The sequence below is a fragment of the Lepisosteus oculatus genome, chromosome 13 (assembly GCF_040954835.1).
Source record: "Lepisosteus oculatus isolate fLepOcu1 chromosome 13, fLepOcu1.hap2, whole genome shotgun sequence".
Taxonomy (NCBI): Eukaryota; Metazoa; Chordata; class Actinopteri; order Semionotiformes; family Lepisosteidae; genus Lepisosteus; species Lepisosteus oculatus.
Genome location: NC_090708.1, coordinates 18,765,490 through 18,788,636, shown reverse-complemented (window position 1 = coordinate 18,788,636; position 23,147 = coordinate 18,765,490). Strand labels below are relative to the sequence as shown.

Sequence of the window (23,147 nt, the reverse complement as noted above, 5' to 3'; positions counted from 1 at the left end):
GTCCAGAGTGCTGAGCGCGATTCGTCCAGACTTGCCTGTATCTTGTATCTGATGTTTTTCAGCGGCTGGTCATCCTCGTCATTGACGTGTCTGCTGCCTTTCTTGAGATTGTTAACGAAGAGGAAAAGGACGCAGCGATCTTATCGATGCGCAAATTAAGCCTCAACTTTCCTGTTGTGTGACATTCCCTCGTAGATCCGAGACCTACCTGCACTGACGACCGGAGGTGTGATGAGTGGCAGGCGAGTAGCTGACTTTTAATTAATTGGCCTAAATTAAGAACTGCAGGCTACAGCAGCTCATGGATCCGATTTCACTTGTCGGAGAGGAAAAAAAACGGACTTTTTTCCCAGGTTAATATTTTACTTTTTAAACCTGTAAACGTGCGTTTTAAAGTAGGATTAATCGATCGAGTGGAGGTGTTCTGTCCAAACCTCTTTGCTGATTGGGGTACACAGGGAGCTCTGGCCGGCCCTTTTTTATATATTAGCATTTGACAAGTAGTGTATCCCGTTCAATCTGTTTAATCACGCCTACAACTATATTCTGGCTCTATTTAAGCTTTGACTAACAATTAAAAAAATATAAGTGAAACTGTATTTCAGGTTAAACTGACATATGTATATAACTTAAGGAAAACACAAAAATATAATAAAAAAAATAGTTCACCACCTAACTGTCCAAAACTGATATTTTTTTTTCCTTTTGTTGGTCCAAGAGTGGAACAAGTTTTAAGACAAAGTACTCAGCATCAAGGGATTTGATGTTACCAAATCAGTTCAACAGCTGTTCCCAGCTGCTGCTTTGAAGAGATCTAGGAACCCTACAGACACCCTGTCCTCCAGAAACAGGCTGCAATTCCATGCATGCAATTCCACATGAACTGGGTTCCACATCAGGAGGTTGCTGATCTCAAGGATGATGGCTGTAGGCCAGATGTGTGGATTGTCTTCAACACAGGTTCTACAGCTCAGGCAATTCTTGCCAATCTGCCCTTTCCTCAAATCTGCCAATGCTACAAGGTCTTGTGTTTCTATACTCTATACTCTGTTTCTCATGGATCATTGTGGGTACCATAAAGTTTCTCCAGCTGTTCAGAAAACAAGGGGAGTCACGCTTGGCCACTCTGTATGTAAATACCATGAGCTCTTCTGCTTCAGGATCTGAGCATCACAGCCCTCTTGCCTGCTTCTACATTTGAACAAGGAATATTTGCAAAGCTGATACCTTGTCTTTTCTCGGTAATTGGCTGTATGATATTTTTGGATCAATTAGTTGATAAGGCAGCAAACAAGCTAGATGGACTGAAGGGAACCTTTTCTGAAGGGCTCATGTTCTTTTTAATCAGCAAGCAATTTGTTCACAACAGAATACAAAATATCATAGCCTGTTGGTGACCCCTTCTCAAATTTGTTAAACGTTTCTCTGCTGTTTTGCTTGTCCATTTGATAAAAACCTCCTCAATGTGAGAATCTAACTTTTAATCCTTCAGTATACATTGAAATACATGTACTGTACATTGAAATGTGTTGAAAACATCACAATGCAGTGTTCAGAGACCAAACATTTCCATATCAAAAACAACCAATAATCACACTGGGCTCTTTACTTAACTAATCATTGAACTAAACTAACATTTTGCATAATTGGAACTTGTGCAATTTTTCTTACTCAGGCGATGGTGATTTTAAGTTACCTCTGAAATGCAAACACTCTCTAACAATCTGATCCCGTTATTAGGACAATTAAGGTATCAGAGGTCAAATAAGAGTTATATGACAATAAGGAATGTGGTCCACAACTAGTGTTGGGAACTAATTATATAGACATTCCCATATGTTGCAGTTTTAATAACTATCAAAGGTGGACAAACTCACTATTACTACAACTCCTATAGTTTAATTCTGCATATATTCTTACTGGTGCAATGGTATTGTTAACTATAAGTCAACCTGGGTAGAAGCATGGGCTAAACAATATCTAATTAAGGTGTTATCTAATTAAGGTCTGGAGTAATTGAAAATATTGAGCCACCTGCCAGATAATAACTATAAATCATTACCATTACAACAAACAGATGGAAGCTTCCTGTTTCCCACAAGCAAGTTATGTTAAAACAGGTACCAGCTTTGTAATTTCTTTTTAACAGGTGACTGATTTAATACACTCTGATGTTTTTCATATCTAAGACCAAATGTTGACAATACAAGCAATACCTTTTTGCTTTAGCTACCAAAACCAGTTTGTCTAAGACTCCTTCTGCTTAGTTGTGAAATGATTTCATGCGAAAGTGTAATCTGAGCATTCAGAGTTACCAAAAGCTGGCTTTACATATCTGTTAACCTCAGTAAGGACTTGCTTTGCAGACTAGGAAATACAGAACATGCATCCAATTATCTGACACCTGCTCCAGCATGTTCAAAGCTTTTGTCCATATTCCCTGGAATGATAACAAATTAGAACAGTAAACTGAGAGAGTACTTTTAAGGCCAATATGAATCAATGTAATAAAAGAAGATTATAGATGTTCTGGCTTGATAAAAATGCCAGGTCTCTTACTCAGATATTACAGACATGTTATTAACAACCTTGTGATTTAAATCTCATATAATCACTTGTTGAGTGACTAGTTGTGTCTCGTATAATCACTTCAGCCTTCATACCATCAGAGACGTGCAAATATTTAATCACTGAACTAAATTTAATCAAACCAGTGTTTGGAGTAATATAGACTTACAGCACCTGGCAGCTGGGATGCAGGTGTGCTAGAAGGGGAATGGTCAGGTGCTACAAAATAGGAAAGCACAGCAAACAGAACTGGAAACGATCACCATTGGACAGCAATCTAAAAGAGGCATAAGCAAACTGCATTTGCAGGGATCTGCAAGCCAGGCTCTAAAGAGCTGTGGACCTGCAGGGTTATTATTTCACTTTAAATTGTGCAACGGAAGATACCTCAGTGACATACCAGTTTGTAATAATTATGATGATGGACAAAATACACTAGTTGTGGCCTTTTACTGGAGGGTCATGGGGCCACGTCCCTCATGTGATTTCTTCTCTTGTGTCCTTGAGTAAGGTTACAGTTACAGAGCATGTGGGGGTACCGGGACTGGGATCAGTCTACAGGATGCCCCCAAGTTCTCCAAACACAGCCGGGGGAAATATCCTGGTAATCTCACTGATCCAGCCTTGTACCTCCAGTTCACCTCTCTGTACACTGTGTTCCCTGGTAATGATAGCGCCATTTCCTGCAAGGAATGCTTACTCTTCCTTAGCAGGATATACAGTAGATTGAGAGGAAATATGCCTCTTTTGTTACTCTGTGACTCACTTGCTAGAGCAAACTTCTTTCTTGAGAAAACAGAATGCATTCAGTTTTATATTGTGATCCTTTTTAATGATGTTGAGAACCTTGTATTCTGGATTTTCCTTGCGATTTGTTTCGTAACTCCTGCGTTCTTCTGAAACAGCTCACAATAACTGTACATCACTAAGAGAAAGTGCTCATCTGGGGATGAGTGTATTGATTAGTGTTTAAAGAGCAGAGAGGCAACAGAAAAGAGGAAATGGTTAAGAGTGATTGTGCTTGTAATGTAGAAAGCATCTGTTTCAGCAGTGTGACTCCACTGGGCTTCACACTAATGAAGAGTGCCTGAGAGTTCCAGGTCCCTGAGTCAGGAGGCAGCCTCTTGGCGATGCAGGAGCACACAGCTCAGGTGTCTGACATCCCACCACACACAGTGCGCCATGGCACGTATGAACACAATGGTACCAGCTGTAGAGAGGGGAGGAGCTACAGTGCTGAAAATGAATAATGAGATTGAAAACAAAAGCCACAAGCGAGACAGACTGATTACTTCTATCAGAGTGTCTCCAGTGGGTGATACTGAAATCAAATGAAATACCATCAATTCAATTATTATATGAGCCAAAAAGTGAAACCTGAAGACTAGGAGCTATATAAATAAGAGGCATGGAAGACACAGATCACACAAATGTTTAATCCATAACAGGTTTTTGTGTTGTCAAATGTTGTTTTATGTTGTTGAACAGTGTTTTGTGGATGTAGAATGTTGTTTCGTGTTTTGGTATTGTATTGTTATTATGTTATTGTATTGTATTATTGTATTATGTTATTGTTGAATATGTTTTTGAACTTTTTGATGTGCAAGACAGCATCCCTAGGAGCAATATAGTGTAATTCAATTCAATTTAAGGTCTTATTAGCCACAGACTGTTCTGATGAAGCAGAAAATCATCACACAGACTGTTCTGATGAAGCAGAAAAACATCATATTTTGCATTATTTATCTCCACATTTTCAGTGCAAATACAGTGGAAAAGAAGATACCTAGTATTCAATTTACAGTGTCTTTCAGTGTCCTGTATGCCCGCCAGCACCTTGGAAAGCCAAAGAAGTGGGAGTCTGACCTTTTGCCCTGGATTAGTGTGAAACCTGCTCATACACATGCTTTACTGACCCTCTGCACTGGTTGTGAAACAACATGTTTGATTAGATGGGGCTCGCAGATTATCTGAGGATGCAGAAATACAGAAGGCCGGTCTCCTTAGAGCCCGGCCTTAGTGCTGGGTCTGTAAAACTATAACTAGGCTCTCTTGTGTTCTCCTCTAGTTCAGGATGTGTAAATAGTAAATTGAAAGTGACATCACTTCTGGGATCTTTGATAATGCATGGAGATAGGAACTACGTCATTTAGTACTGAAACAAAATGAAAACAGGATATCAGAGCTAGAAACCCTTTTCTGCTTCATGGCAACTGGGTAGGGTTAGCAAAGGTGCTGAGCAGCAGGGAACTGAAAGAGCAGGTGTCAAAACGAGTTTTGATTCTTTAAACATGTTACCAGCGCAATGTTGTGACCACAGCTCTGCTGGTCGTCAGAGGTCTGTAGTGTGTAGATTAGTTGTCTTTAGCTTTTGATTTCTTCTGGATTCTTAGGCGGTTTCCTCTTTCTCCTTCTGACATATATTCACAGGTATATTTTAGATAAATATTGAATCCCAGCTGTTCCCCAACAATATTCAATATTCATCCCAGTCAGTGGATATTGGCAGCTCATTATCATTAGTACTCTATGTTTTGTGCTGTTAGCAGTTATATTCTGGGCTAAACATAGTTCTGATTATAGTGTGCTTATGACTAGTTTGTGTATGGAATGCTGTTAGAATGTAACAGGTACGTTTCTGGACTCATGGCTGGCAGGTTGTGGGACTGAGTCCCCTCTGCTGACACGGCTCTTGTGTTGCGGACTGGCCCTGATGGAGATCTTTTTCTAGGACTGCTCCAGCTTACCCAGCCCAATGCATGGAGACCAGCATCAACATTAGCCAGAGGCAACCTCTGCTTCCAGGAGGAGAGCTACCAGAACTGGGCTGGTAGAGGAACCGGGGGTTGGCGTGGTCCAGGTGAACAGTCCAAAAGGGAGTCAATAGGGATGTCCAGTGCAGGCGAAGGTCCAGAGCTGGGTGATAAATCCAAGATGAACAAAACAAAGTTAAAGACCGGAGCGGAATCCGGCGAGGGATCGGGGGGGAAAGGGGGAACGGAACCAGGCGCTCCAGGTCCCGGACTCGGCTGGTTCAGGAAACCAATGCAGAGGCTGGAACAGAGTGAGCGTCTGGCTTATGCAGGGAGGCAGGAACAGGGAGCAGGTGCACAAAATCAACTAAAAAGTGAACGAGCCGGAGCGCCCTTAAGGGGGAGGGACTACAATCGTGACAGCTACTGTATGTGTTCTCTGTCCACTTAACGCCACAGAGTGACAAGCTCTAGCCCAGTGAACCGCTGTGGCTTGAAGAAGACCTACCTACCTATTGTCAATAGGAAGTATTGTTCTGCATGTCTTAAAACAAAATGGACAGGTGAAAAGGTCACACAGAGCTGTTACTGTTTGTATGACTAGAATGTCAGGGACATGATATGGAACATATTTAGGATCCCTGTTGCCTCCTGATATACACTGCATCTCTCCTGTTGGACACAGCTTTGTTGTTTGTGGATGACAATAGTGAGGCTTAGTTAATGTTACAAGATGATTTGTAACACTTTGTATTCTCAATTCCCATGCAATGCACATAAAGATATACAGCTTATGTTAAGGAAAAAGCTGTTTTCCAACCAGCTGATTTTTCATGCCTTGTCTTATCTTTATTTGAATCAGTGAACGAGTTTGTGCAAGATACAGGTATACATGTACCTTGATAGTGTTTCAGTTTCAATCTCTATTCTACTCTCATCTCTTGTATTAATATTTATACTGGCTTTCTCTTGTCACTGTTATAGTATGTGTCCTTGTAAGAACCCTTCTGTCCCTTTAACAGATGGGTTAGCTTTCAAGTCCTGATGCCTGTGTTCTTGATGCATTACTTTGTTCACTACCTCAGAATTTCTGTATATAATTGTTAATGATTCCTGCCCATTTAAGCAACATAAATAACACTGTATTACTCTGTGCTGTACTTTTGTCATTTAAATTCAAGAAGATCAACTGTATATTTAAATTCACAGTTTCCTCCTCTTTCCTCTGAGTATAGTTATCAAAGATTAAAACATCTATATAGTGTTCCATCCATCTATACATTTTCTAACATTTTTATCCAATACAGGGTCAGGAACCTATTCCAGCAAGCAATGAGTGTGAGGTAGGATTCATCCTGGACAGAATGCCAGTCCATCAATATTTATAGTTGTATGTTGTGTAAAACTCTGCAGTGGCAATACGAAATCCTTTTTGGAATGATTGTGGGTTCTGATGGCCTCATCTTTCCAACCAAATTTATTCGCTCAGCCAAACAGGCTTAAGCCAAATCAAGTAGTGCACAGTAGCCCGTGCACTAAATCGCTCAATACAAGTCTAGGAGTAAATTGGAGATAATAAACAACAAAGGATAAGCCTCTGCCACACCCCGGTATACATAATCGTTCCTTCCAACCTGCTATGGGATTCCTGGTTGTTTTTTTGTTTTTTCTAACTCAGGTACAAATTTTCATGCCTTGTCATGTCATGTCCTGTCATTTGCCAAACTGCTTTCTACCATACGGTGTTGCGGGAAGCCAGAGCCTACCCGGCAGGCAACAAGCGCAAGGCAGGGCACACCCTGGACGGGGCACCAGTCCATCACAGGGCAAGTGCAAGCCAATCATACATGGGGACAATTTGGAGGCCACCGTAACGGCAGAGGAGGAAATTTATCCCAGACACCGGGATAACTCCCTTCTCATATCGAGAAATGCCCGGGGATCTTTACTGACCACTGAGAGTTTAACATCTCATCCGAAAGACAGCACCCACTACAGTACAGTCATTATCCCTCCCACACGTCAGTTAAGAATTTCCATATCTTGAAAGGCAGCTGTGCTTGCACATAACATCTGCATAAGTGAGAGAAGAGGAGTGTGCTTCTTGATTTAATTTTCTTTGGAAGGTGCTCCTGTCAAAGGGCGTGATCACAGCATTACAGGGACAGGTGCTGCATGCCTCCAGTCACAGTCAGTAGAACTCCCATCACAGCAGGACTCGGGGGTGCTGTCTGCTTTGGGCTGGCCTGCTGATGGGACTTTGATATCCCCCCTAAGAGTGAGTCATCTTTACTAGGCAGCTCTCTCCATGACAACAGCCAGTAATGAGTGGACCATAAAAACAGCTTTCTCTTCTCATTCCCATCCCTGACTCAACATGGGATCTTGAGGTAATAAAAAGCAGGGAGAGAGGGAAACAGAGGGAGAGCAAAAAGACAGCAGGACAGAGTCACAGTCTTTCACTCTGAAGGAACGGGATCTTCTGTGCTGTTAAAAAGCGAAGGAAGTGAAAAGGTAAGCAAAAGTGACGTTTCTTCCGTGCTGTAACTAAATACTTTGGTGGGAAGATAACATTTGTTTCCCGGAGTGGTTGAGTGGTGTTGTGCCAAGTTTAGAGAAGAGTAAATGAACCTGTTTGCTAAACAAAGAGCAGAGGGCAACTCAGAACAGACAACTGAGTAAAGTGAAAAATACAGCAGCTCATCTGGAAATAGGGTTAGAAAATATCTTTGACAATCATGTTAGACAGTGGATTTAGTCCTTTCACACTCAAACACATATACAGCATATGCTCGGTGATATTGCATCTGAGGAGAGAATGAAGATTGTTCTTTTTCTCTGGTTTTATCAGAAGAAATAAAGTTTCTCACAGTCACTCCCCAGCTTTTAATTGTTCTTATTTGGAACAATTCCCCTACGTACAGCGTTTTGTTATAAGTTGCTACTTTCTGGTCCCTAATCCTGAAGTGTATTGGGAACCCCCTCTAAAACCCATAGTTATTAAAGTTATATATATATATTATATATCATAGTATTTGACTCCATACAGCAGAGTGTGTGTAGTATAGAAATACAGGAGAGTTGTGTAAAGTTGTTTGTTAAGCACATCCTCTCCAATGCTGAATTAGCACCATACATATAGTATACGTCTGCCCAGTATTGCTGAAATAATGGAATATTTGGTTGTATCTGATTGTTGGGTGTCTTGAAAGGTCCAGGGCTGAGCTGTTATGATTTAAAGTGCAGCCCAGAAGAGGAGACCTGGCAGGGAGACCTGGACATAGAAGCACATGGACGTCTCTGAAAAACTGACCACTTCTTGTCAACAGACCATGGGATTCAGGGACTGCCATGTGTTTGCAGGACTAAGAATTGAAGAGTGAAAATTCTTGGTTTATACAAAGAAAGGTAGCAGTTGTGCTGGTTGATTAGCACTATATACAAACAATGGCATGGATATATATAATGTAGCTCTACTGCATAAGTATGACAGATGTTACAAACTACTACAATATACATCTTGTAAATACAATACACAAATAAATAAAATACACATACTACAACACTGACCAAGCTAAAACTATATAAAAACACAAGATGGGGAAAGAGAAAATCAGAATCTGAGCAACTTGATCTCCTCAAGGGTAGCTGATGGACAGCTGATTAACAGTACATTTCCTTCAGTCTTGAAGATGTGAGAAACCAGGAGATGGACAGAAAATGTCATCGGAAGTACGCCAATCCTTTGTGGCACGCCAACATGTCAGAGAACTTCACGAAGACAAAGAAGAGGAGGAAGGGGAAGAAGAGTCAGACGACTGGTGTTCCTGTCTCATGCCGTGCCCCCTCTGCCCATCCTGCGGGCAACCTTTTGACCTCCCGCTGCTCCTGCCCTGTTCTCACAGCCTGTGTCGGGGCTGCGTGTTCAGAGCCGGCCACGCTGCGGTTGGCATCTCCCCCACAGCCCTCTGGAGCTGCGCACTGCTGTGCCCAGGCTGCCACTTCCCCGTGGAGCTGCCCAGTTTGGGTTGGGCTGGCGCTGCTGACTGCCTGCCTGTAAACCCTGCCCTGCAGGGCACAGGGCCACTGGCACAGGGGTGGCTTAGGGGAGGGGGTGCGGGCCATGGCAGGAAGCAGAGGCCATTCGTCTGGGAGAGGAGCCGGGTACGGACAGGCCCTGCAGGCTTGCTGGAGGACGAGAGCGGTGTCGCTGTGGAAGACTCCAGCTCGGGTCATCAGGTGATGTCTCCTGGTAGTCTTGAGAGAACCTGGACGGTCAGAGTTTGTTAGGATATGCTCGCAGCAGTGTCTTTCCTTACGACACAGCCCCACAATGGGCATGCACATCTTCTAAGAGCGCTCTTGCAAAAACGGTTTTGAAAGGGTATTTCTGATTCAGTCATGTCTGAAAGAGAGTGGGAAACTCAGGGGTGGTGGAACACACTTCAGAAATGCAGGCCCGTCGGTATTGTCAGGTGCCTCCTTTGTCGAGGCCTGATTAAATTCTCCCATTGAAGCTGACAATGTAGTATCCTCTGAAGAATGACTTGATGGTATATTTTCATAATTATCTCCTATTGACCAAATGAGAAATATGGGCTTTCTCTTATATGGTATATGTTATTAGCTAGCAACAAATAAATTGTGCTAGTGTAGCACAGGATAACCGAAAATGTATCTTAAGCCATTGTATCATCCAGCCCTCAATGCTGTGTTTTAGGCTATGCGGGTGGTGCATGCTGACCCTCTAACCTTTGATAATTTATACTTTTATCTTTCTCCTTCCCCAGCAACAGCAGAGAGAGCTAGGAGGGCTAGCACAGGCACAGGAGAAGACCGTGCTTCTGAAAACAGAGACAGGAGAGCAAGAGCCCACGACACTACAGGTACACGTGTGAGAAAGCTGTTTTGACCACAGTCGAGATGTCATAGTCCTTTCCTACTATAGAGCCCCATGAGCAGTGATCAGACAGCATTTGAACTGCAGATGTTCACTGCATGGATAAAAAATATTTTAAACTTTAACACTGCCTTGAAAAAGCATGCAGACCCTTCTTGTGGTTTTTTACCATTTTGTTTTTTACCACAAAATTTCACCATTTTGTGAAATTACAAAGTGATGCATAATCATTTTTTTAAACTTCTCAAACTGAAGTCTTTAGTTATCCTGTACGATGACTTACAGTTAATGCAATGCAAGAACTAAAGACAAAAATCTGCAACATGTGTACTGCTTCAGAATTAAGCTCTACATTTGTTGGCAGCACCAGTGGCAAGTACAGTATTACAGCTGCAAGTTTTTTGCTAAGATGAACAGGGAATGCTTATCCTGCTTTTTGATCTTTAGAAAACTGAAACAGATTTTCCTCTAAGATTTATCAGTATGTTTCTTCTTCCATTTTGCCCTCAGTCTTAACAAGCTTGTCGGTCCTTGTTGATGAGAAGCAGCCCCATCATCTGCCATCATCCTGATCATAGGAAGTAGTAGTGGTGACTGGGTGATGAGTTCATCTGACCACAAAACAGAATTTTGCTACAATCACTTAAATACTTTGTTGTAAACATCTTGCAGAATGTGAGGTCTTTTTTCAGAAAGGCTTTCCTTTTTACCACTCTGCCATATAGACAGATTTGACTCAAGGAAATTTTCTTTCACTTCAGCCATTGAACTCTTTAGTTTTTTATTTTAAATCTCCAAATCGTCTTCACTGAGGCCTCCCACACCAGTTTCCTCATTACCTGATTTGTTTGGAGGGGCTGCCTGCTCAAGGCAGTGTCTGGATAGTACCATACACCTTCCACTTCTTAATGATGGACTTCTCTGTGCTCAAAGATAGGTTTAAGTGTCTTTGAAATTTGTTTCTTCCTTTCCCTTGGTTTATGCTTTTCTACAGCTTCCTACAGCTTGAGTTGTTGTGAAAACTCCTTAGTTTTCATGATGTAATATTTGCTTGAAATTCACTAGCTAACTGGAGCACCTTACTGAGATAGATTCTCTATAATCACATATTGTACTTTCCCTGTACATTTCTAAAATCAAGTAATCCCCTATTATTGTACACAGAGGCCACTCGGGTAATTGCATGGCTCGATCACGACATTTTGTGCACCATAATTTATGTTGGTTTGCTGCAGAAACGTTGTGATTGCAATTTTTCTTTCATATTAATCTGTTTACTACTTTCTTTTTGATTTTTGCTTAGAAAGTGTGGATTAAGTAGTGTATATAATGAAGATTAAATGTTATTTTAAAGTTTTATGGTTAAAACCTTTAAAGCAGCACCATGTGAAAGCTGTGCAGATTACATTTCTCTGGTCCACAGGTGCAACAGAGTGGTCAGATGCCTTTTATCATTTTTATCGTCTTCAGGGCTTGTTGAATCAGACTCGTTTTCCAACAGTTACATTAGTCTTTTATACCTGTTCCCATTTCTTGTGTTTTTTACTATTGTAGCTACTATGTTTGTTCTTAAAATGAACAACATATTTTTTCATAGAAGGAAATAATGAGAATGGGTTTAATATGATTTTGTCTTGGTTTGATGAAAGTGGAAATAATTTTGTCAGAGTGCAGAAAAGACATTTTCATTTTCTGTGTACTTTGTGATAATTTGAATAATTGTTTGCTATAAAACTGAATAGCTACGTTAATTAATCTTTTCACAGAACAATTTGAAATTGTAAAGATCACTTTTTTTGAATCCACTTCAATGGTGTAAAAAGCAGGCTCCTGTTTCATTACATCGGCCAACATATTTCATGTTTTGTTCCACATGATCACTTTTGAATAGGTCAAGGAGAACTAAGCAGGTCAGAGGGACGGAGTCAAACACAGGTGTTTGGGTTGGAGGATGAACTAGTGGCAAAGCTGATGTGTTCAGAGATGGAGTCCTAGCCCTCTGCTGGTTGGATATGACACTAATAGAGTTTTAAAAGTTTGAAAACGAAGGCTTAAGGACAAAAGATAACCCACAACTCAAACTGCTGATCCAATTTCCTTCCCTTGTAAATATGGGCAACTAATTCTCCTTTTCCAGCTTTCATCACATCATATCATATCATAGTCCCTTCTTCCACCTCTCTCTTCATGCAGGATTTGAAGTACCTTATCTTCGTGGCTGCTGTTCATTTTTGTCCCATGCCAGGTGGATTCACACAAGGAATTTCTATTATTTCTTAGAGTGACCACATAGACACTGGTTGGCATCATAGTAAACAGACGTTAGTCACTATACAGTTCAGGCAAACGTACTTGTTGATTGACTCTGGCAGGAAGACCTGTTGCTTGACTGGCTAATAGCAGTTTAGGTGTTAAGTTGACTCTGTGATTTTCTCAGACAGCTCGACATTGGAATATGCATTCTGTGATTGGTGATACACCATGTATGCGTATATGCCCTTTTATGTTCTGTTGTTAAATATATATTTTCGCTTTGTCTTGACATTCATGGTAACTAAAGAGGTTGGCCGAGGCTGTACTATAATTAGAACAAGGCTTTATTATAACAAAGAGGGCAGGTTAATCTTGCATCGCAGTGCTAATCCCTTAACCCCAACTGCTCCAGGGGCACTGTACAATGGCAGACCCTGCGCTCTGACCCCAAGCTTCTCTCCCTGTCTGTGTGTCTGTGTCTCCTTGGAGAAAAGCTGGGGTATGCGAAAAGACGAATTCCTAATGCAAGAAATTGTATAGGGCTAATAAAGAAACATTATTATTAATATTAATCCATGTGCTGTACTCTTCTGGGTTTCAAGGCTTTCTTGTAGCCTTCTGAGACAATCATCCAATGAATTTATAGTGTTTATTTCAAAGTCTGTGCACATCTGTAGACTTGAGATGGATGAAAATAAGCAATTTGAAAGTACTTACAGTGTACCAAAATCTAAATGTTTAGCTCTTTTGATGGATGAATTTAAGCAACACATGTTCTAGGATTTAAAAAGTCAACATTTATAGACATTTAAAACAGCAACAAAAGACCTTGAAGGACAGTCTACTCCCTGGGTGGCAGACATATGTAACCCTAAAAACACACCAGTCTCAAGCCAGGAGTAAGAAGTTACCATATTCTTTATTCATCATCAATCTGATGAAATGTTCTAAGTCTTCTCACAACAATAACAGGAAGAGTGAGCTCCCAAATAAACAGTTGACAATAAGCAGTACAAATGCAATTGAAAAAGCCTGAACAAAATTAGAATTATACAGAGCAGCTAAGAGAAATGTCATGAACTTTACTGTCAGAGTAAAAACAAAAAAAGCTCTGCTTTTGTGGTTTTGAACCAAGATTTAAAACCCCAAAGAAGTCCAAAATTGGGTGACCCCTAAACAAAAGTGTTCTAATGCTTCATAATACACCTCCAAATGTACTATAAAGTAGAACATCATAGCAAATCCACCCCTCCAGAATAGCAGAGCAATTCAACATCTCACTGACACCAATCTGCTGCTTTGCAGAAAAGTCCAAGCATGGTCTAGAACCACAGCATTATCTACAAAAGAAAGAACAGAGAAGAACATAATCAACTGCAGTGTTTAACAATGAAGCAATGAGTGTAGTTGTGAGGTAGTCAGAGGTGGTGTCAATGAAAAGACACCTATTGAAGAGACAATCCACACCAAAAATGAGATAAACGCGGCTAATTGGACAATTGGCACCCAAAGGGAGTGAGATTCCACATGAGGAAAGGAGCAGATCATATAGACTCTGTGCGGAATTGACCCCTCCCATAGACCGCTGGAAAAGTTTCTAAGAGCAGCCAGGGTGAAGAGGCTTTCGGTCTATGTCTGGACTCTGCCATGAGAGGAGAGAGAGTTAGCGCTCTTCAGGGAGGTCTCTGGAGCAACAGGTGGAGCTGGCTTGTGCAGCTCAGAGAGCGAAGGATGTTTGAAGATCTAGCTTTGGCTGTACTAGTGGATATCTCATATGCTGGACAGGCAGGCTCTGTGGTAGTGTGTTTGCCAGTACCAATGGGATTGAAGTACGCTGCCAGGGAGAAAGGGTAGAAAGCTGAACCAGGGTTGTTGGCAGGCAGTAGCACCTGGAGGAGTAGGGCAGCGTCTGGGATGGTAGTGATGACTCTGCTCCCCACAGATAAAACAGAAGGAGTGTAGACTGAAGCACTCCTGTTCTACACCACCAGCAGACACATCTGTGGTCTGAAAGAATGAGTCTCCGAAAGTGTCTTTGTGTATGAAAGAAGAAACTGGCTGCTGCTGTGCCAGGGGTGAAAGTAATGAAGACTTTTGATTGACCACTTTGCCAGGTTCTGAGTTTGACTGGGTAACGTTAAATACTCCCTGCTGGAATTTTTGTCCCTGAAGAAAAAAAAGTAAAACCATTTCAAAAGGTAGCATCAAATGTTTGGCTGTCTGAAGAATGAGCGGTCTATCCATATAGTTCATCTTTAAATGTTAACTTTCGAGCCTTATCCCTCCATGCACCAGAAACAAATCTTGTGATCTCATGACTTGAGTGGTGAATGCGTGTAGCTGATTTTGGTAAAAATGTTTGTAAGAATAGTAGACAATATGTGTTAGATGGGGAGCTTGTGTCCTCCAATTTACTTTAATGGAGATATAAGCAAAGCTATATCCTTCTCCAATTCTCTGATGCTGTTATCGTTTAGAATGAATGGATAGCCTCTCATTATATTTAATATACAGTATAATGTACACCTATGATGAGTGTTTGAGTTGGCACTATTTTGTGAGCCTGACTGCCCCAGATAGCTGTTCAACTCTGACGTGGACCAATAGCGACCCAAGCAGCCATCAGAATTCACTCCTCTGTGCCATTGTTTGTCTCTCTCCTAGGTTGTCTTGGCATGCGCAGGGGAATCTGCGACTGAGAAATGGGAGGCGCTGTGCGGTGAGTTAGCTCAGTTGTGGTAATCACATTACAGATTGCACAATGTTATTTCAGAAACGGCTCAGAGAAGAACGACCCCTGGTCTAAACCATTGTGATTGGACATAAGAAACGAAAACAGGCCAATCAGTCTATCAGGTCTTGTCATTTTCCTGCGTGCTGAATGAATCTGTCTCACCATCAGGCCTAGACCTAAAAGTTCGTACTGTCTCAAGTCCAATTGCAGAAGTTCACCTTTGTGAATCAGAGCTGTAGGCAGGAAGTCCAAGTCTCCTCTGCTGCACCTATCAAGAGAATAGGTACTGCTGCATAATAGTTTCACGCCTGGCCCCCTGAAGATCCCTCACAGAGATATTCCTACCAAAGTCACTTTCTTCATTTCCCACTATTTTTTCCCCAAACTTTGAAATGCTATATTTGTTGTACTTTTTGCACAGAAGTAACAAAAATATTTGCCATCCTGCTGGTGCCCTATTAGCCAAGCTCTGCTATACACATTTCTTGATTGCTGGTATTAAAAATTAAATTATTTTCAGAGCATCTCTATTATTTTCTGCTTATATGGTCTTCAGACTCTCAAAAGAATGTAACAGGTTAAAATCAGAAAAATAAACTATCACACATGCATGCACAGTGGACCACTTAACATCATTTCTCCTTATCAGGTTATCCAAAGGTGCCACCAGGGGGCTGTGTAGCGCTGCTGGAGGAGGACATGGAGAAATCAGTGAGAGGTAAGGAGTCATCCAAACGGTCCATAATCAGATCAACATGTGGTGGTTTTTACAGTAGCCTACAGATACATAGAGACACATGAGTAATGCAGCAGATGCATTATGACACACAAGGGATAAAGAGCTGAATTACATTTGATTAAAATAATATTGGAATATCAGTGGTTATTCTGTGGTTGAAGTATCTTGGAAGAAACGTTAGAGACTAAGGGCTAAACTATGTATGTACTATGAACCAAGATGTATAAAATGCATTGCCGCGAGCAATGTGGCCTTCCCTGCGCTATGTATCACATGGGAGGAGCACAAGGATGTTTATAGATTACTGTAGGGTAGGGTTAAGGAGACACTGGGGCTGCCAACTGGCCCCAGATCAACTGGATACCTACAGCCAGCACATGTTTTCCAACTTGAATTTAAATGAAAATGCTTGAGTTGATCAACAGTTTGCTAAATGAAAGATGAATCTAGGCAATATTTAATCGAATAGCTTTCTGGCTTATGATTGATAGGAGGTGTGTTTAGGTCCTCAGCACAGATATTACTGTTGTAAGTAAGTGAAATGCTTTCGAGAGAAATGTTTGTTTGTGTTTCCACTTTCTTATTTTTATTGGTCTTATTCTGCAGTTGCTCATATTGAAAATTTGGTGGTTGCTCTCTATCAATTCACACATATTCTTCATCTGCAAGACAGTAACGGGTATCAGCTGTTCTGACTATCTGGTTGGCTGTTTCTTCGGATGACAAAAGAGAATAAACCTAAACAATGCACAACTTGTTATAATAAGGTCTTTGAAGAATAGTAGAATAATCACTTTATAATGGGGAAGTTCTAGTAAAATTACAGTAGAACAATTCATTTTCCAGTAGAGGATTATAATAACCCAACAGTAGAAAAATTGTGTTATAATTCACTTAAAGTCTACTTAAATAAGAAATGTATTATTATTGGTGCTTACATAAAGCTGTAGTAAAGCAACAGAGCTCTAGGAAAACTGTGGAAGAGCTTAAAAAGGTAACTTTTGAATGGTGACCTGGACCTGATATACTCACAGAAAAAGCATCGTTCTGAACTAAGTCATATGAATCTAAGAGAAGAGAAGATTAAATATGAACTTTCCGTGTCACTTCAACACAACCACAGGTCTGGAGTTCACTCTGGACCCCCAGACTGCCCCCCCGCCTCTCAGGGTCTCACCTTCGGGCCTGACGGTGACGTTCCTGCAGACCCCAGCGGACCCCCGTTACTATGACAGCCAGATAGCGCCGTCTGTGGTGTCGTTGAGGAGTGGAAGAGAGGAGCTCCATCCTCTCCCAAGGGTCTCTGCAGGGCAGTGCATTGCCAGAGGCCAGTTCTACTGGGAGGTGGATGTGTGCAACAGCACCTCCTACAGGATAGGTGAGCACAGGGGGGCACAAGGGGGCCAAAGACTCACATGCACAGAGAAAGACTTGCAATTATTTTGCGTGCCCTATTGTTACAATTCATGCACTTGTTTCTCAGCTGAGCGGAGTTAAAGGGGAGGCGCAATGTTTTTTGGACTGTAATATTTTGATTTGCAATGGAGATGTAGAGCGCACCCTTGTATGTTGCCAGCAGCCATATCACTCTGCAACTCCCAACTGGCAACCCACTGAAGCTCAGAAGGTGTGGTCAGTACCTGGATGAAAACTAAGATTGCTGCTGGAAGAGGTGTTTGTGGGGCCAGCAGAGGGCGCTCACCCTGCGGTCCGTGTGGGTCCTAATGCCCCAGTATAGTGATAGGGACACTTTACTGTAAACAGGCGGTGTCCTTTGGATGAGATGTAAAACCGAGGTCCTGACTATCCGTGGTCATTAAAAATCCCAGGGTGTTTCTTGAAAAGAGCAGGGGTGTAACCCCGACATTCTGGCCAAATTTCCCATTGGCCTTTACCAATCATGGCCTCCTAATAATCCCCCTCTATGAATTGGCTACATCACTCTGCTCTCCTCCCCACTAATAGCTGATGTGTGGTGAGTGTACTGGTACACTATGGCTGCTGTCGCATCATCCAGGTGGATGCTGCACATTGGTGGTGGTTGAGGGGAGTCCCCATTACCTGTAAAGTGCTTTGAGTGGAGTGTCCAGAAAAGCGCTATATAAGTGAAGCAATTATTATTATTATTATTATTATTAAGGGCATTTTACTGGAGCAATCTAAGGGAAGCACCAAGGCTGTGAAGGCTGTGCCCCATAAAGGATTAAAACCTGCAGCCTTCTAGCAATGAGACCAGAGCCCTAACTGCTACAACGTTATTCTTAAATTAAGGATAAAAAAGTGCTTGGCTTACCAGGCTTGGTCTGTTTGAAGGCTGTATGAAATCCAGAAGAAATTCAATGGAATGATGAGGAGTCTGAGAAGAACAGACGGCAGCAAAGTCAACAGGCTGAGCTCTCACTCCGTACATTGCTCTTAATGTGAATCCAATGTCCAATCACATTGTCTGAGCTACTGTACATGACGTGAAAATATCACAATAACTTTGTTTGCAAATCACAATAATTAATAGGTAAGTGAGGTAAGAGCACAATTTAATGTACAAGAGAGTTGGACCACAAAGATTTGTTGTTAAAAGAAGTTCTGCCATTGAATCTTACCATTATAACTGATTACCATATCAGATGATTTATTTGCCTGACAGCCTTCAAAAAACTGTCAGCCGTACCCGTCTGTACTGAGACCAGGCTGTTGTGGTTTTTGTGGTTTTTGTTCTTAACCATTTATTCACCAGAGCTGACGGAGCCATGTGACAGATCAGTGTGCTGCCTGGATGCTGCCGGGACCCTGTTGCTCGGAGTAGCTGTCTATGCTGACACTTGGGTTGCCAGCCGGTTGCTAGAGTGCTGTCAGAAGGTCGCTGGGTGTGTGACATGGGGCAAACTGAGCTGGATATAGTGGCTCTGGTGCCATGTTTCACCTCTGCAACCAGATGAACTCGCACACACATCTGTTGCATCTTTACCTTTTTCTCCAGGTTCAGTTCCTAACAATTCAATCTGCAGTATACAGCGACATCTAGTGGACAAAATAAATGTCACGGCCTGATCAATGTACTTTTACCTATCTTTGGCCACCGTGACTGGGTACACTTGCCCTTATTTCTCACGAGTCTCATACTTCTCCCTTTCACCTGTATTGTAAAGCTACACAACTGGAAATGCACATTCCAGTGCAAACAAAAAGGACTCTCCCTGATAAAGAACCATCTGTCTTTGGCTTGATATCTTATGAGTTACAAGAGATTCCAGCAGCCAGAACTCTTGTCAGTGTCAGATATCTGAGCTTCTCACTGCCAGGGTGTCTTATTTTAAGATGTTCTGTTGAGCTGACAGTTATAGTATAAGACGTTTGAAGATGAAGAGGGAGGAACAGGTCAGCCCAGCTGGGATTTGAGAGGCTTAATGCTTGATCCTGAATTACAAATGACTTCACTTAGGAGATGACAGCTGGAGGTTTCTTCAGAAACGCAGATGACAGAGAAAATTAATGAGCTGGTTCCTAGGCGCCAAAATTGCTTACAAACACCAAAGCTTGCCAAGCACTCTTTGTTTCTGGTTTTAAATAAGGTCTTTGCTTTTTTTGTGTGACTGCTATTAGACATATACATATTAAGACATTATATTGACCACACACTTTAAAATTACGAAGATGTGTTCCATTTGATGGTCATTACTTTCGTTTTAATTTTTTTGGGGGGGCTGACAGAAAAGGTGGAGTGAATACCTTTACAGTTAGGGCTGGTTAACAGAGAATGAGGAAAGAAAAAGAGAGGGAGAGAGAAATGGAGGTAGAGGAAAGGAGAACTTAGCTTACTACTCAGTAAGCCTCGCTTTAACTTTCTGTATCTCTTGCTCAATATGACATCTAGAATCTTTTTAGTGACTAGTCACTTGCTGTTGTGTAGATTTAGTCTTTAGCTTAGCTTCACGGAGGTGGCTCCTCAACAGAATCATGGACTCTGGCCTGGCTTTCTGCCTCACAGATAGTCTCTACACTCCTCCACTCGGCCTGAAACAGCCACCTTGGGTCAGTACGTTCTAGCTGCCATTCTGTTGATCTCTCAGCTGCATGGACCATACCACTCTCTGACCCCTTTCATGATCCACTGATCCTCCCTGCTCTTTACTAGGCTGTTACTGGCCTGAGCCAGGCTGGATGAACTAGAATTCTCTGACGTCAATCCTACTGAAAACCTGTGGAACTGGTGGGAAATACATCTCAATCCCATACTCCTCTACCCCTTATCAACAAAGGGTGACCCTACTGAACCAATGCGACTGGGATGCCAGATGTTGAACTGTTTAAGAAGCTGCCACATGCCACAGCATGTCCCAGTTGTTGCTGGTGCTCACAGAGCCGCAGTATCCTGGGTGGTAGAGGTCCTGATGTTTAGCAAGCAGCTGTAATAAAGATCAATGTGGATGGGACCCATGTGCATATTAGGCATGGCAGTAAAGAAATTAGGCACTTAAACAAGGATTATGAGAAACATGGATGTAAAGACACACCAGAGGGTATTCACATCACAGGTATGTACTGGAGGACACATATACAGTAAGCCATCATGGACAGACGTGAAGATGACAATGTGCTGATCTAACACCTTCAGCTCTGTCACTGTCCAAGAAACTGTGCTCCCTGTCCATGCATTTCTATGTGTGACATATATTGCTATACTATACAGTTCATATTTAACATTCTAGTATTTTAAAGTTATAAGGCAGTAAGAGTAAAGAGAGACAGGTCTGTATTCTGATTTTGGCAGGAGTGTGCTCAGCGGATGGAACTCGCGGCTGGTGGCTGGAGAGGCAGGGCTCCTTATTCTCTCTGCTGTATGACGGGTTCCAGGAGCAGCTACGCTCCATCCCGCCCCATGTGAAGACAGTGGGGGTGTTCCTGAACCTAGGAGGGGGGGCTCTGAGTTTCCAGAACGTGCTGGTGCAGGAGCACCTGGCCACCCTGCCCACGCGGTTCGGGGGGCCGGTGCGTCCCGCGCTGTGCCTGGGCCAGGGCAGGCTGAGGCTGCACTGCGGGCTCCCGCCGCCCCCCCACGTCTTTGCCAACTGCCTCTCTGCCTACCGGGGCCCCCGCGGAGCCGGGGCAGGACGCTGGCGTCGGGACGTCCCCTTCCAGTCCGTGCGCGCCGTCATCCAGAAGTTTGAGGAGCTCTCCGTGTCCGACTCCGACTCGGGGCTGGTTTCTAACTTCGGCTCCTGCTCCACCCTCAGCTCATTCTCCGGCGGCTGCCCTCCTGGAAGCCGAGACTGAGCCGTGGAGAAGCCAGTTCACCCTGACAGCCCCACACTCCCTCAAAAACAGCCCTCTCCCTTCGCAGTGGAACACGGAAGGAAGAGGCTGGCTTTTCTCAGGCGGAGACATCACAGGACACTCAGCTGAGGGGTTAGCGAAATGCAAAGATGAAATTCCAGCCTCATGTGAATGATTCTTTAATATAAAAAATACAAGTGTTTGTAAGTCACCATCTTCGTTTATGCTTAAGGCTGTGGAGAATATGAAGTGGCATCTTCCTGTCTTAAGACTATTAATTCTAGTGTAGAATGTCAGAGGGAGGAGAAATTGTGCTGTGACAGGTCTGGCTGGAATAAGTGTGTGGTTGGAAGACAAATGGAAGACAGTGGAATTCCAAGAAATTCCAAGATTCCAAGAAAGTGGAATTGCTCGACTCCACAGGTGCGACGGACCCTTTTGTAGAATAAAATAACTTAAAATGCAACCTCCTGAGCAATATTTTTTGTTTATATTCCTGGAATTAAATAAAATGCAACAATTTTATTTTATGTTGGTATTCCAAGAAAGCAAAAATCAGAAGTCTCTCATACCATCCTAAACATGGAACTGCCTGTGACTTCCACAAACGTGCATGTATTAGATGCGCTGGACTTTCACCTGATACCCGATGAAAACAAAACTTCATCTGAACTCCAGTTCTGCTAAACAATGGGCTGGGTCTAAGGGCTGGGATTAGGAGTTCAGTAAGGATTGGGATACTTTAGTGTATTCAGATATACTTGAGAACATAGTCATAGTCAACCAGAAAATAGTTCTAGTTTTGCAGAACATTTCTGTCAGGAAACATACCGTTGGAGTCAAATCAGGCTGAATAAGGATAAGGATGGTTCAGTTTATTTTATAGCTACTAATCTGGCTATCCAATTGGCAATTGCACACCCTGCAGTTTTATTAAAGTGCGGTGGGCTCTGGCTTTAAAAGTTGTGAAGTTTGTGCTCCTCAAGAATGAATTCCCAGCATTTACAGACAACATATTCTACAAATCTCTTATCTTCATTTTGGGCTCTGATAGTGGCTTCTGTGCTTCTTCTGTTCTGGAGATGTACAAGATACCTAGACAGGTTATACGAGGTTGTGCCAGAAGAAAAATGTTTTGTTGTCCTACAATATAGATTTGTTTTGTTTTACCAGTCAGTGCACAAGCCAACCAGACATCTGAGACAGAGTACCTGTTTGAGTTGATATTTACCTGTATTTCACTGTGTTTTTTACAGTAATTCTCTGTCAGTTATCGTTATTCTAACTTCACTACATATAACTCCAAAGCAAAACACAAGAAAGATCAGCTTGCCTCGGTAGTGCTTTGAGCTGGGGTCTGAGAAGGGCTGCTTACTGTACGTTACTATCCAGATCGTGGCTCCACAGGCAGCATTAATCAGATTTGCTATCATACACTTGGAGCCACATTCCAAACATACAGCTTCCTGCACAGGAAGGCACTGCTGCTCCTTCTCGGCTGAACAGAACACCACCTTAAGTCCACCTTAACCTGCACAAGTGTGGGTACTACTTTCTGACTCCTTGAGTTTGCATTATTGTGTTGGTGGGATTGGAAAATGAAAAAGAAATACATATTATATTTACTTCCTGTACCACACAGTTGCTTTGCTTGTGCCATAGCTATGAGCCACTAGCACCTTACAAAACTGTCCCCTCCCCCACCAACTTCAAGGCAAAGAGTATTGCAAAAGGTTGGGGGGACACAGGTTTGAATGGCATGTGGCTCATCAGAATGCACTGTGGGGTGAACCCATTGATCTTTGACTGTGAGGGGTGTATGCTCTGCTACAGGAGATCCTAGTGATTGAAATCCCTTTCAATGAAATTTAAACTTTAAACGGGATCAAAAGTCCAAGAGACAGAGATGGACTCTCCTGTGTTAGAGGA

General features: G+C 42.4%; 1 protein-coding gene across 2 annotated transcripts; it reads left to right on the top strand.

Moving 5' to 3' along the window:
- The first annotated feature begins 277 nt into the window (after positions 1 to 277).
- On the top strand, positions 278 to 21,684 carry LOC107079189 (tripartite motif-containing protein 72). Of its 2 annotated transcripts, none has more exons than XM_069197669.1 (8): positions 278 to 353; positions 5,300 to 7,835; positions 8,534 to 9,560; positions 10,112 to 10,207; positions 15,139 to 15,193; positions 15,858 to 15,926; positions 17,071 to 17,325; positions 20,716 to 21,684. In XM_069197669.1, the coding sequence occupies exons 3-8, from the start codon at positions 9,042 to 9,044 to the stop codon at positions 21,216 to 21,218; spliced, it is 1,497 nt and encodes a 498-aa protein (XP_069053770.1). In that variant the 5' UTR covers positions 278 to 353; positions 5,300 to 7,835; positions 8,534 to 9,041; the 3' UTR covers positions 21,219 to 21,684. The 2 variants fall into 2 exon arrangements, with proteins under 2 accessions (XP_069053770.1, XP_015216997.2); XM_015361511.2 differs by having other exon boundaries at positions 336 to 7,835; positions 8,534 to 8,729; positions 9,006 to 9,560.
- Positions 21,685 to 23,147: the final 1,463 nt, after the last annotated feature.

Coding starts and splice junctions, on each gene's coding strand:
- LOC107079189 (XM_069197669.1), top strand. CDS start 9,042: ATGTCATCGGAAGTACGCCAATCCTTTGTGGCACGCCAACATGTCAGA. Junction 10,208..15,138: donor AAGAGCCCACGACACTACAG/GTACACGTGTGA, acceptor TCTCTCTCCTAG/GTTGTCTTGGCATGCGCAGG. Junction 17,326..20,715: donor CAGCACCTCCTACAGGATAG/GTGAGCACAGGG, acceptor TGATTTTGGCAG/GAGTGTGCTCAGCGGATGGA.